General features: G+C 37.5%; 1 protein-coding gene across 4 annotated transcripts in view; it reads right to left on the bottom strand.

Moving 5' to 3' along the window:
- The window catches only part of RFTN2 (raftlin family member 2), a 29,204-nt gene that overhangs the window by 6,080 nt on the left and 8,059 nt on the right, over positions 1 to 15,065 (bottom strand). For all 4 annotated transcript variants that reach the window (XM_071747873.1, XM_071747872.1, XM_071747875.1 and 1 more), the window contains 5 exons: positions 13,994 to 14,306; positions 11,272 to 11,472; positions 7,319 to 7,440; positions 6,200 to 6,303; positions 1,162 to 1,240 (listed from right to left, as the gene is read on the bottom strand). In XM_071747873.1, coding sequence (XP_071603974.1) covers positions 1,162 to 1,240; positions 6,200 to 6,303; positions 7,319 to 7,440; positions 11,272 to 11,472; positions 13,994 to 14,306 — 819 coding nt within the window. The remainder of the gene's footprint in view (positions 1 to 1,161; positions 1,241 to 6,199; positions 6,304 to 7,318; positions 7,441 to 11,271; positions 11,473 to 13,993; positions 14,307 to 15,065) is intronic.

The raw sequence follows: 15,065 nt of genomic DNA on the forward strand, positions 1-15,065 counted from the left end.
TGTTTACTTCCAGTTTGTTAATGCTTAAGCCAAAGGTTTCCCACCACAACAAAGCAAAACAATAACTACAAAACACATCCTTTCATTTGTATAAACCAAGGCTGCAATCACCTCACAACTGGCTGAAATACTATAAACTGTGAGTATAATGTTTCCTATTTTTAATTTAAAACACAACTCAGAGATTCCTCAGTTCCTCAGACTGAAGGGTTTTAGAGAAGTGGTTTGTATTGTTCTCTTGGCAGAATCCAGTCTTAATTATTCTAACTTTTGTGAGTAGTTATGCTGCCTTTTAAGAGATGCTTAGAGATAACAGGCAAAGGAAAGAGTATCAATGCCCTTATTATATTATATATAGATTATTAAAAAATGTAGGGAAGCATCAGGAGAAGTGTGACTTGATGACTGATATAATCATTTTACTTATTTACAAGTGAAATTAAAATTCTTTTCCAAAACATACTTTCAGAAATGCCTGTAAAGAATGTAAAGACTACAAAATCAGGCATGAGAGGAGGGGTAAGATGCTTCCAGAGTTAAAAGCTGAAGATATTTGGTACCCAGGGGAAAATGAAACTGTAGGTGGAACTGGCAGATTTTAGAAGAGGGTATGAATGGAAGAGGAGATTAAGACCTTGGCAAGGGAGACTACACAGAGCATTGAGTAGAAAAGAGCAGGAGTTCTGAATTTTTCTAAGTGAGGAAATAAACTATAGGTGGCCTACAAAAACTAGCTGGGAACTGAGGTGGTGGTCAAGATGAAAAATAAGTCAGGACATTTATTGTGCAAGTTGAATGCAGTTCTTCCAGGCATGGAAGCAGTAATTATCAGGGGACACAGAAGGAAGTCAGGCTGGAGATAAGCAAAAGCCTGGAGAAGAACAACAACAGGAAAAAAAAAAAGAGTAGATTTGTGTATTTGAGAAACACTAAGGAGAGAAAAATACAGATGACTGTATCAGTCTGGATAAAAAGTAAGAAAATAAAACAGAAGAGGCTGAGAAAAACACAACATACCAGTTCAGCTGCAAAAGCCCTTCACAAAGCCCTTCTACTTGTTTTGAGTGAAACCCTCTGCTTCCATTTTTTCCCATTCATTTGAAACTCTAGTTTGTTTCTGTGAAATACCAATCTTTTATAGTAAAGTCACAAACATGTTACCTCTGGTGTCTGGACAGCAGAATTCCACATCACAGGTCTCTGAAGGAAAACAACTTGCTTTGTGGCCAGATTTCCTTCACTAAAATTTAAAAGAAAATTGTCTTAATATTTTTAAGGCAATATTTGTCACTGTAATGTGTTCATACCTTTCAGAGTCACCTCTAAGCTAGGTTTATGAGTGAGCACAGACTGCCAAGCATTAACTGTTATATTAATTCCTAAACAACTCTGTAATCACATTAAAAAAACCAAAACATAGAGCTGGGTTAAGGTGTTGTACATGGAAATAGGCACAGAACAAAAACTTGCATTACTACAGTGGAGTTACTAAGCATGTTTACTCCTGAAAGTTAATCAAAGTCTGCACCTCTGTGTCTAAAGGAAACCTCAAGGAGTCTTTTCTTTCATCTCATCTTCATTATCACATATGCAGCAATGTGTTATTACCTATTAATTCCATGCCAAATAGGCCCAATGTCAACACCCACAGCTTAAATAAATATCTTAACACTTTGTGGTATGGAATTTGGGAAGTAACATCCTTCACTGCTAAATAAAATGTGTTTTCTGGTTGTAGCATGACATCCAGGGGACACAGCAGGAGTAACTTCTTGTCTCACCAACTATGGATAAAAGGCTTTTATTTGCCTTTAGGAAGGCCAAGAGAAAATAGTAGTAAGATAAATATAGTAGTGAGATAAGGAAAAACAAAAAGAAGGTCCAGGTTCACTCCTGGAACTTTTCCAAATGTCAATACTGCTGTGGTAGATAGAATTTAAAGAAGCAGTGTTGAATTTTTTTTTCAAACATAAAAAGAAACATAAAATGGCCAAGTTATTCCTCAGGACCATGGTAGATGTTAGTGATAGGATGTTTCAGAAGTGTTACACTCTTTCACTACTGCTGACACATCCCCTTGGAGGTTTCATGGATTTGTTTTTACCACCTTTCCCTCAAATTCAGGTCAGCACACTGATGGCACACATCCTGCAAAGCCTGACTCCCTGGAACTGAAAGAGTGCAACAATTTCAAAACCAGGCCTCTAGGATGGGGAGATTAAAAAAAAAAATAATTCTTTTAAATATGAGATACTACAGATCAATAAACACCTCATCTCACCCCAAATCCTACTTCTGGGCAGCATGCAAGGAGATTTTTATGCACACAGAAGAAAGATGCTGAAATACTTTGGAAGATGAGTACCTACAAATTTAAGAGTGAGCTAAAGAAAAGCAGCAAAACAGAAACACAAGAGACATGCATTCAGTATAAGAATCTATGATTCTACTTATTCATAAAACATTATTATGGTCCATAGCAGGACAGAAAGAACTAAAATAAGATTTTACTGTGGTATCTCTGCTTCACAATCTGAACATCCACAGACTTGAAGCTTCTTGGTTCATGTCAGGGCTGACAGAATCTATTTGTATTTAACATTAAGAGATTTGCTCCATGAAAAAAACTCAGGGATGAAAAGTGTTCCTATACTATCTGGAAGAGCCTGTGAACAGCCTGCCCCAGCTGAGCTCTGAGTCCCAACCCTCAGGATGTGGATTCATTGAAAGAAAACAGTGTTACAGTTTTCTGCTGGGAGAATGAGTGATCCTGCAACCTTATTCCACTTGACTAGGTATCTCAGCTTGTACAAACCCTGCTGGAACAGAGGAAGGACACGGTGGTGAGCAGACAATAAGTAAATGAAGGATTTTCTCAGTCTGACCCTATTAAAATGCCACACACGACCAAGTGGCTATGAGCTTAATTCACAAAGAACTCAGTGACAGGGGGATTTCCACAGAATTTCAATGAGAAAAAGTGCTTTGGAGCAAGCCACCCCATCCTTTCCCCTCAAAATTCCACCTTCCCTCTTGGCCTCCTGCATCAGGGCATTTTGAGAGCTCAGACTAAGTAGTTTGTCCTGGTAAATTAATACCCACCAAGTCTGGTTTTGCTTTCCAGCCCTGCCCCTTTTCAGGGGCTGCAGTAACCAGGGAAGGGAAATGAAGGTCACTGCAGAATAAGGCTGCTGAAGCCTTTTTCCTGTCTCTTCTTTGAAGAGGGCTGAAGAGCAACAGAGACTCTTTTGTTAAAACACCAGCAATTTGCTTGTCTGCTTATGGGCACTAAATCTGGGCATGGCTTTAATGAGCCCCCCCCAAACCACCACCAAGCTGGAAGCTTTCTAGTACTGCCAATGGCTCCCATTGTCACACATCAGATTTTTTGGTTTTTGGGATTTTTTTTTAATGCCTGAACATTTTATATGCACAGCACTTGATTTTAAGGTTAGGCAAAGTTTTCTGAAAAATGAGCAAAAGGAGCAAGATAAATTCTTTTCACTCATCCAGACTTTTTTCCCCAAAATAAAGCTTTGCCCTCCTTTGGAACTGCTCAGCAGCCAGAAGTTCAGTCACCAGGCTGATACCAGGTTGGGAAAATAAGGATAATAAGTCCCCTGGTGCCAAGGATATGTTCCATTAAAGATTTAAATAATTTTAGAAGCAATTCTAATTCTAGACCACAAACATTTATGACATCCTACAAACTACTGACAATACCTGTTAGTAACTGCAGCAGCACTACCTTACCAGCAAAAAACCTTCCAAAATGTTTTTCCACTCAGAGATTTAACTCCTGAAAGGTCTACTAATTTTATCCTTGCTATTTAGCTTCCAAACTTGGAATAATTACTCTCAAATTCTTGTCCTGAAGACATTTATCTAGTGAGTAGGAGCTGTATGTAAAGCAGGAGGCTCTTCAGGTTACAAATATTATTGTGAATCTGTCTTCTTCTTTGGTCATAACTTAATCAAAAATTAATCATCTTCTTAATATTGACTGTTAACAAACTTTAATGTGCTGGCCTGCTGGTCACACTCCTGGTCTGCAGAAAAGCAGTGAATACAATGGCCAGAAACACAGAGCTGAAGATCTGAGATGAGGGAGAGTTTTGCAATGAATTACAGCCAAAGGAAAACAGACCAGAGCAAAATATAAAGCTGAAGGAAAATGGGGAGCTGGCTGCCCTGCTAACATGTTTTATTCTACATGGGCTTTGTTCAAATTAATTTTTTTAAATAAATACGAAAACATGAATTTGCCAGATCACCCCAAAACGTTGCTTATTTTGTTAGCTCAGTGTCTCTGAAGCCTCTTAATATTCAGGCTGGGTTTTGAGGTCAGAATTACAAGTCTGGGAAAAGAACAGCTGTTAAGCAGCATGAAGTATCCTTCTTTATTAAGACATTTAACTTGCATTCCTGGGATAATCCACCACCACAGTAATGGCATCTTTCATATCAGCCACATAGTAACCATCCAGGAATTTCTTGTCCTCCCTAAATACCCCACATCAATGCCTAAAAATAGTATTTAACCACCACCACTTGGCCTATCACGATAGAAACATTCTTTTTTGGACTAAGAAAGCTTAATTACTAATAGGGAATTCTTGCTCATGGCTTTTTTTCTCTTAAAGAAAACTGAATTGCTGTCTGTTGATACGTGACACACACACACAACATTATTCATCCAACCTCTCCAGAAGTGTCTCAGAAGCCACCCTAGGAAAATACATATTAAAAAATTCATGCAGACCCCATTGCCCACTCCTGCCCTTCAAGAAGCAGGTCTGGATCCTCAAGGTTTACTCTCCTGCTCTAATATTAGGCCAAAAAATTCCAACTGTTTGTGCAAACCAGGCTTGACAGTTCACAAAACCTTATAAATCACCTTATTCAAAGCTAATACACACAGGCAAGCTTTGTTTGAAGAAATAAATTAAAGGATAATCATTTTGTTTCATATTCTGGAAACTGCATCTCTCTGGACAGCAGCTTTAAGGATTCAAAATTCCATAGATTTCAGAAGAAAACAAAACATACAGAAACCCTTAGAAAGACAAGAGGAGGACACACCATGTTGTTTTACCACAGTATCTTCTGGTTTTGCATTTAACAAATTGGTTATAATTATAAAAAAAAAAAAAACAAACAAAAAACCCACACCACCAAAACAAACCACAGCCCAAAAAAAAAAAAAAACCACAAACCAAAACAACAACAACCCCTAACACTTCTTTCTTGAGCAGAGAAACCTCCTTTTCACATGGATTTAATTCTGAAAAACTAATCTGAACAAAATTCCACTTTCTTGGAGCAGCTCTCTCAGAACCCTCCATCCACATGATTTTTCATGCTCAGGATCCAAAGATTACTCAGTTCACCCACTCTGTTCCATGGTTCTTGAAGAACCCTCATTTACATGTGTTACTACATTTGTTTTCAAATCCTGACAATCTAATGGCAGAAGAATTTAAAAAAAAAAGGTGTGTGCTTAATCCAGTGTTCAATTTGCTGTTTTTAGCTTGGTAATGTATAAAAAAAACACAGTACCTTTTTGTTTGTTTGTTTGTTAGAAAGAAAACCTGGAACCTGGCAGGTGATCCTCATGTGCTGTTGAATAATTTTTATGTATATAAGAAGACATCTGAAATATTACAGTAAGAGATAGAGTAATTTGGTACTATTTGTCTACATAATGTCTACATTAAAGGAGGAGAGAAACAGGTCAGTAACTTGCTGGATAAGCACATTCCCCTCCCCTAATTTGCAGTAACTGTTGCATGACTGTCTTGTGACAACACGACTTCTTACACAGTCTGAAGCAGTCATTCACCAAGGTCCTAAATTAGGGAACATTTCTACACTTGTTTAAGCTTGTTGAGCATGAGTAACCCCATTGCTGGGGACTGTGCATGTGGCAAAAAGTTTCCCAAATACAGTCTCTAAAGTTTAGATATAAGCAAGTTATTTTAAATGGAGGGTTGTTAGTTAGAAACTCACTGGACTCTAATCCTAAAACTGCCTGGTAAAATAAGATCCCACCATAATGCTGCTGCCATCAAGCTTTGGGTGCAGTTTAAAAAAAAAAAAAATGGCAATAATGTTAATTTCTACATTATGTAGGCAAGGAATCACTTGATAAATCTTGAAAAGCAACCCCAAAAATGGTGTCAAGCTGTTTTTTGGGTACCTGTCATGTCGTAGGATGGGTGTAGGCAGGACACAGGTCAGGAGCCATCCAAACTCAGCCAGCGTGTGCAACAAAGGTCCATAATCTGTTTTAATTTCACACCCCTACATTAATAATTATAAAAAGGAGTAAAGAGACTCTGTACAGGTTTTATTTGCATTGCTACACAAATGACTCTCATTTATAAGGAGATAATCCTCTGAGAGGACCAAACTGTGCTGTCAGCAAGCATCTCACCCACCTACATTCTTGTTTTTGGGTGTTTTTTTTTTTTTTTCATTTCACTTGGGTTCTGCTTGTTCTTTGGTTTTGCTTTTCAATTTCAAATAGACAAGTTCCTGGCTTTCTGCTGCTACTTCTCACATTGATAAATGTATTTCTCATCAAATATTTCAAAACAAAGTCCTTAGAATCCTCCAACAATGATTACACTTTTGGATACTGTTAATGAATGCCAATATTAAATTTGGCATTTAAAATAATTAAAATATTAAATAAAATAATTATTAAAATATTAATATTAATATTAAATTATTAATATTAAAATATTAATATTAAAATTTAAAATATTAAATATGTAAATATTAAAAACTTGAAATAATTTTGTTGCTGTACCATGCTGCATGTAATTTACTAGTAAAGATGAAGTACTTCATATTTAGCAGTAAAATTTTACAAAGAATATTCATCTGAAAACCATGCTCAATTCACTATAATTTTTTTGTTCTGTTTCTAGTTTTTGCTATTTTCTCCCCCTTTTTAAAAAAAAAATACTTCAGCACACTGTCAGGGGAGCTGCACTGGCTGAAATTGTGTCTAAATTGGTTTGAAACACATACATTAAAACCCCCAAACAAACAATGTTTTCTTTGATGGTTGTTCTTAATTGTAAATGTCAGGCCAGAGTCCCTGTGGCATGTTTGCTTTATGCACATTAACCAACAGCCACAGGCCTGACATTTCTGACATTTCATTTCTGTGACTCAGGGCTTGAGCTGAGCTGATGCAGGTGGCTTCAAGAAACCACCCTGAAAGCTTCATCAAACTCAATCATTCTAAGGAAAAAACAAAGCAAAGTAGAACTTGGAAAGGGGAACTGCCAAGTCATCACTGATTTACCTCAATGACTGTCCATTGTTCAACAACTATTGCATCATTTCCTTTCCTGTTAGAACCTGGAACTCCAGCACCTTCTTCTTCGTAGATAAATAATCCTTCTAAAGATTTGGGCAAGTAGTCCCCTGTGAACATGAAGAGAAATAGAAACTGAAATCAAGCTTGAGGTTGATGTCTGACTGAGATGTGCACATGGGGTTGTTTTTTCTTGTTGAACGAGAAATATTGTAAATTGTAAAAATTGTTAAAATTGTAAATTGTAAAAAATATTAAAAATTGTAAAATAAAATGAGCTAGATAGCAAATAAATTTGTAGTTATTTCTGCACCTGGCTATAAATCTGAAGAAGCATGTAAGTCAACTTGTTATTCAAAACCTTCTTTCTATCCAAGTTGAACTCTGAGCCATCTCAGTGAAACAACAGGAGTGGCTTTTGGTGGGATGGGAGAGAGCATAAAGGTAAATGAAGCCTGAAGTGCAAAGCTGTACTCCTGTTACTTAAATAAATACCTAAATGGCCACAGGAAGAGCCTGAAACTGAAGTAATTGCAGGAAGATTCCTGATGGGAAGGAAGTTTCAGAGCACAACTCCCTGACTCGTTGAAGCCTGACAGCATCTGGTTGGCCCAAACTAAAGATGGGCATCAAATACTGATTCATTTTCTGGTTCTGCTTCTCCTCAGAACCATCAAGAAGCTCTCTTAAACTGATATCTCTGACTGAATTTGAACAGTAAAATTATGTAGTCCTCAGGATATCAGTTTAAAATCCTCCCCAGTATGGCACAGAAAGGTGTAGAGAGATGATTGGTTTTGCCAGAGCTTCAGGGAAAGCAAATAAATTTAAAGAGAAAAAAAAACCCAAACACACCAATCACCTAGCAAACAATTAAAAAAAAAAAAATGGAATACAACTGGTCTGGTTTTAATAGGTGACCTTGTTTTTTTGAGCATGCTTGCTAATGTACCACAGAACACCCAACAATTTATTCATAATATTTTTTACCATAATCCACGTAAGAGATTTATGTAGCTTGAGTTTAAATTATTTACATGCTTGCATGCATATGTATCTCTTCCACACACTGGAAGAGATGTTGAACATATTTTATTTTTGGATTACAAATAAATATAATGTGATTGTGTGTGGAACTGAATAGATGGCTTCAGACACATGCAAATATCTGCACAACTCCAAAAAATTCATAAATACTCAATCTCATAAATTCTTGGACTTGGGCATTTCTTTAGTGCTCAGACACTTAGAGTGGGCAGTCCACCTACAACACCTTAGAATATTTCTATCACTGTTCAAAGAAAAAGTTTGACACAAAAAACATCCTATCAAAACCACCAGTACTGAAAAAAACCTGCAGATGCACCAAACTGGTTCACCTGCTCATTCTATCAGCTACATCAGGGTAACTTTGCTGCCCTCAGTACTCAAAAAAGTGCTGCATGGCAGCTAAGACAAACCAGGAAAAGCAAAAAATTACTGCCACAGCATTTTTCCTCACCTTAGGTAGTTCATGAGGGCCTCTGAGGCAGCTCCAAATGGAGGAAACACTACAAGGGGCCAAATGGTTGCTCAGAGAGAACTTACCCAGATTATTTTAATGAGTGCATCCTCTTTTGGCAGTAGCACATGGGAGTTGGTAATTAGTAAGAACTGACAATGATTTTAAGAATTTTTAAAAAATTTCTTTGTATGGTAAAACTTCCTTAAATAGTTCCTTAAAAAACTTCCTTTAAAATAGTTATTGCCTTGTGATCCTGGTAGCAAGAGACTTTTACTGACACTGCAGAACATCCCATAGAGCACACACTAGAGGAGGAGTCCTGCAGCTGCCTGACCTGTATCCACTGTTTTTAATTTTATTAAACCAGTAACTAAAAATTGCATGTTTCCCTGAAGCTGGGTAAAAGATTAACTACTGCTAGGGACACCTCATAGTCAGAAAGCAACAAAAGTGAGGTGAGGGTGACAATTAGATGTATGTGCAGTAGCAATTCTAGTGATGAGGGTGAGTGGCCATATTATTTTCCCTTCCCCAGAAAACATTTTAAGGTTTCCTTCTGTTCCCAAACTTTTGCCTGGGTATAAAACCCTCCAATGTTCACCTCAAGAAGGAACATTTCAGCTCAGGAACTCAGCAGCTGAATTAATTTCTTACTGTGGCAAGAGGTGTTTGATCAGCTGCAGGATTCCATCCATACCCAGCAAGCTGTGCCTGTGAATTATATCCAGTTTAATTCAGCAGAAACTCTCCCTAAAACACACACCCCAGTCAAGTGGGGCTGAAGCAGAAGCACCAACTGCTGCCAAAAGGCAGCATGAAATCCCTAAATAACTCCTAACCTGGGTATTAGAGACTGACTTAGTTATTCACATCCAGGAGAGGAGGGAACCAGAAGACTGCAGAACTGTTGTTGGACAACAGCTGCATGGATTAATTTCAACAGCTGCCCAAAACACCCCTCACTGAATTGTAACTGATCTCCAGAGAGTTATTTTCCAGCTCAAAAAAAAAAAAAAAAAAAAAAAAAATCTGTTTTGGAAACTAGGAGTCCAATTTCTCACCTCTCCTCCCCCACCACAAAGGAAACTTTATTATTCCACTTACTTCAATAGACAGGAATTACAGTTTAAGAGCAAAAAAAGATGGCCAATACAAACAGTGCCATTGGACTGAACAACACAGTTCAAGAGGGATTAACTGCCAGATTCAACCTGAGATACCCAGAGTGATGCTGATGCACTTGTTCCTCTGACAGTCACCCAATTTATTTCATTGCAGAGCTACAGAAATGTTTGTAGTGATTCACACTCTAAACTCAGAGCAACAAAACTGAAGATTTTCAGGGTTTGATTTCTGAAGAACCCAGGTTGTCTAACTTCTGAAGATTTTATGTTTTAAGCTTTCTTTTTCATTTAAGCCCTTCACTAACCCAAGCCTTGTGATGAGGATGCTGCATGCACAGTATTTTAAATCAGAATAAAAGCATTAAATAAGACACAGGACACAAAAAAGACAGAAAAACTACTCCAAACCCTAGAAATTCTTCCTCCTGGTATAATTCATGCAAGGAAGAGAAGTAAGACGTCACTCATCATTAAGAATGTATCATTTATATTTGTATCATCATTAGGTATCATTTAATACATTCTGAAGGAAACCAGGGCACTTGATTATTAGCCTGAATATTGCAAACATTTTTTTAAGGTCTCCAAAACCTTCCCAACAAACTTTTTGCAAGCCTGTTCTCCACTGCAGCCCTGTGTTTGGTTCCTTCCACTGAACTGCCATAAGCAACTCTAAAGGTAGACCAAGAATTTAGAACTTTGTACCAGTACATGAACAAATCTAATCCAAGTATCATGTTAGTGAAGTATAAATTCTAAGTTTGCCATCAAACAGCACTCATTAATTAATAAATTCTGAAATCATTAACTATGTCAGACTCTTTTCACACTATTTTGAACTCACTGCAGAACAGCAGCTACATACTATTTTTTTGTAGCATGTTGAATTTCTGGCTTTCAGACTAATTCAATTCAATGGAAATTAATCTTTTAATTACATATTGTAGCAATAATATGTGGTACAATAATATGTTGTTTTAGAATACTGTAGTTAGTAAAGAATTTCTCCTGCTTAAAAAAACCAAAACAAACACAGATAAAAGAACTAATGCAAAGGGTTTATTTCATTACAATGCTATGCTACTTTCCTGCTTTGGAAATCCTCAATTTGATAAAACAAAGGAGAATTTTCAATTGCTCAGTGCTGTAATTGCCCAGGAAGCAAGTTTTTTTTTCAGGTATCAGATTCTTCACCATCAGAACACATTTACCTACTGCTTTTCACCCTAAGCAGCACATTATCTACTTTGTGAATATTATATAGTTGTACACAAGCAAGTAAAGCTTTCATGATACTCTGGGACAGTACTCACCTTTAGAAGTTTCCCAGTGTACAAAAGAATCAATTAAGGACAATCCTTGTTTGTAATAAAATGTGGTTAACTCTAGCCAGTCTGCTTCCAGTGTACTAATAACTGGCCCTTTTCTTGTTACTTTCATAGACAAAACTCCTTCATGATAGGTCCAGCAGGTAGAATCATCATCAAAAACATTGAAGATTGTATATAGCTTGTCTAAAAGAAAAAGGGAAGAAGAATGAAACTCCAGAAGACAGTGCTCCAAAATAAAAAGATAATATTAATTATTAATCCTGTTATTTGCTGAAGATTATTTAAGTAGCATTATAATTAGTTGTCTACTGGGGTGTCCCACATAGTGACTGATGAGTGTTTAATGAGTTAAACACACAAAACTTACATATCCTCAAATGCTTTTTCTATCTAGGCATTAATATGTGGTGTTACAGAGAGTCATAAGCAAGCATCCATAGAAAAATTAAAATTCCCAAATCCAGAGCATCCTAGGAAATCACTGGTGAAGTTATGAAGTCCTAGCTATACATGAATACATCCTACAAATAACACTCGTGTGTGTGTCACTGCTGTGGGGAAATAACCCAAAGCAGTTGCCAAAAATGCTCTCATTGTCTCCTACTTCAACTTTTGAGCAACCTTAATCAACAGAAAAAAACCTCTAGAAAGCAGAAGTATCACACTGCCAAAACAAGGGAACTTGAGTTAGATGACCCCATTTAAGATGATCATCTCTCCAGGCTCCAGAAATAAAGGAATATTTCCCAGATAGTACTGGGACTGCAAATAACCTGAATCCATCTCTGGGAGAACTCTCAAAGCTCTGCTTTGAGAACTCCACCCACACTCACCACAAATGGTATCAGGTGCCTGGAATGAGGTAAATTAAAAGGCAAAATTTCCAACTGTATCAGAGAGATGGCTCCTTTCTCCATAGATTTTATCACCTCCACAGGTGGTTGTTGCAGCTTAATTGTGTTTATCCTGACACACCCTAATTTCCTCTCCTACATGCTAAAGTGAGGTGTCAGAAAAAAATAATCCAGTTTCCCAAGAGACCTCTTCAATTGCCCACATCTATCAGAACTTTGCCTCTGCAAGCCATGTATTTATAAATGGTCAAAACTGATACTCTATGACCCACAAATCTACAGCTCAGACAGGTGTGCATCTTTTAAGCTTAAACAGAAATGTATTACTGAAGTGGCAGAACATTAAGACTTCCTTTAAAAACTCACATTAGTTTTTTTTTCATCTTTTTTTAAAATGAGGGCTCCATTAACGAGGGTTTTTTTAAAACCTGAAATAACTACTGAGTACTTTAGTAGTAAAGAATCCTGGCATATTCTTGCCAGGTTGCTTTTTTGGTAAGAATGTAATGTAAGGGATGCACTGGTTGCTGATCTTCCTGGTGGCACCAGTCTGCATGACCAAAACTCCTAAATAGAAGCAAGACTTTTCTGTTTTCTACTTGCAGGATTTCTGTTCTGCTACATGTAGCAAACTCACTATTCCAGGCTGTAAGGAAAGAGCTAAGCTGAAGAGATCATGCTATAAAAGCTCAGCATGTTGTACAAGAACTGCTTGAATTCAAGTGTTAAAAATAAGGACACTGATTATCTTGGTGCTTCCAGTCATTACCCTGACAGTCTACAAACTGGAGAGGGTGCTTAACTCTCAACAGGAAAATAATAAGGTTGCTTTTGAGAGCAATTAAAACATGTCTGGAAGAATTTATTATGTCAAAATGCAGCCTGACAGGAAAGTTTTATGCTGCCTGCTTCCTACACAACACCACCTTGCATTAGGTCTCATGCTTTAGATGACTTCTTCCTTTTCTTCCAAGCAAACCAGAAGGTTTTAGTGTTTCAGCACCAGAAGTCACCATTTCAGCCAACCTCTTTTAGGAATTACACTATCTCAGGTGCCACCACCCACCAATGACACTTTTTCTTTTTGTTTCAATGATACTTTTCCTTCCTACGTGGCTTTTTAAGGCTTACTTTTCCCTGGTGTAAATTCATTTTGTAAAAATCACCCTCTTTGATTTCATGGTCAAGATGTTAACTCAAGTGATCTCTTTCAGGATGCTTCTTGAAGGTATTTTAACCAATTTTAACCACTGTGATCAGATCTGTTTGCTGTACCTCATGTGAGTTGGCTAGAAGCATGTAAATTTACAGCTCTAGCTGGAAAGGGCTTTATTTGTTGTCAGGTTTGGAACAGGCAGGAGAACTGGAACAAGAACATATCCTTGGGAATCCATGACATGCTCATGATTTAATACTAGGAGTAAGTGGGCATAATATGTACTTTGAAAAAAAGGTTTTAAAACAACTGTACTTTTCTAAAAGGAAGAAAATCCTTTTACTGCCACTTGTTGTACACATACCAAGCAAAAAGCTATCTGCTTGCACACTGAAAATTTAGAATTAAAATCACAAGAATTTTGATAGCACATTTATAATAAACTGTATGAAAACTAAAGTATCATTTGAATGGGGCATTACCATAACTCACATGCACATATAGCAGAAGGTAAATGTTGTTTCTGTTTTCTCTACTGACAACTTCTTTAGAAGTAGGTATGAATTTCAGAAAGATGCACCTTCCAAACCAAGGACATGATGCAACAGAACATGCTGATATTATTTTCCAACCCCTTTTTAAAACAGCTCAACAAAATGCCTTAGTTCTACAGTTACCAAGCAGCATTCATTACCATCTCCTCTCCGTGGTTTAACAGGGCTGACTTCTTTTCCAAACTGGAAATCTGCATCCTGCAACAGGCTGCTTTCTCCTTGCATCTCCTCCTCTATCCCACTTTCAGATGAGTGGCCACTCAGTGTGCCTTCATTCCAGTTTTTATAGTTCTCATCAGAATTTCTCCTTCTGTGCTCCCTATTTCTTCTGCCCAGCGTCGATTCCAGCTCAGAGCTCCCATCTGGGGTGGTCCCATTGCAGCCTTTAGGTTGAGGAAAATGCTGTGTTACAAATCCCACAAACTTCTTCCCTCTTTTAGCAGCTTCGTTAACCTGCATTTACAACAGAAATTTAGCTGCAAAGTGATTTTGGAATTGCATGTAGGATTTTAAAAAAATTTTTTTTAAAAAAAAAAAAGCTTCTATATACCAGTTTTTTAACTCAGCTGCTGAATTCCAAGGACAACGAGACACAACACTGTACTGAAGGGTGGCTTGTCTTGGTACACTGCCTGTGTTTCCAAGTAAATGGAAACCTTCCAGCCTGCCTTTGGACTTGGGCCAACACTGGTACTTGACTTCAGTGTATCCCAAATCCTTCACTTGTAACAAATCCAAAGTATTTTACTTGCTGTGTTGTAGTGATAAGCAGCGTACTGGCACATGATGTTGTGATTTTTTTTTTTTTTTTTTCTCTAAATATGTGACATCACTCATCCTAAAATTACTGACCACTAATACTGCAGAGCTGCCTGTTTGTCATATGCCATGATTCATTATTCCCTGGATCTCTTAGGGGCCACTCAGCTTCACTGAGAATAGTTGAGGAGCAGAGAAAGGAGGGAGCTGGAAGCACATTAAAACCCTTTTAATTCTGCTTTCAGCCCACAGTGGGTCTGAAATTTTTTTTTTTTGAATTTTTTGAATTCTCAAAATAAATTGTAGAGCATTTGCCACCTGTGGGATTTGTCTGTTCCTGGAAAGAGGGTTTTTTGGCTGGGATAAGGAGTGCTGCTGTTTAGGAAGGTGATGATCCCACTGCCATCTTGTGCTACGAGCTCCCCTGTGCCATTGGGTCTTTCCAGAAAAATG

This window comes from Heliangelus exortis, chromosome 6, assembly GCF_036169615.1.
Source record: "Heliangelus exortis chromosome 6, bHelExo1.hap1, whole genome shotgun sequence".
Lineage (NCBI taxonomy): Eukaryota > Metazoa > Chordata > Aves > Apodiformes > Trochilidae > Heliangelus > Heliangelus exortis.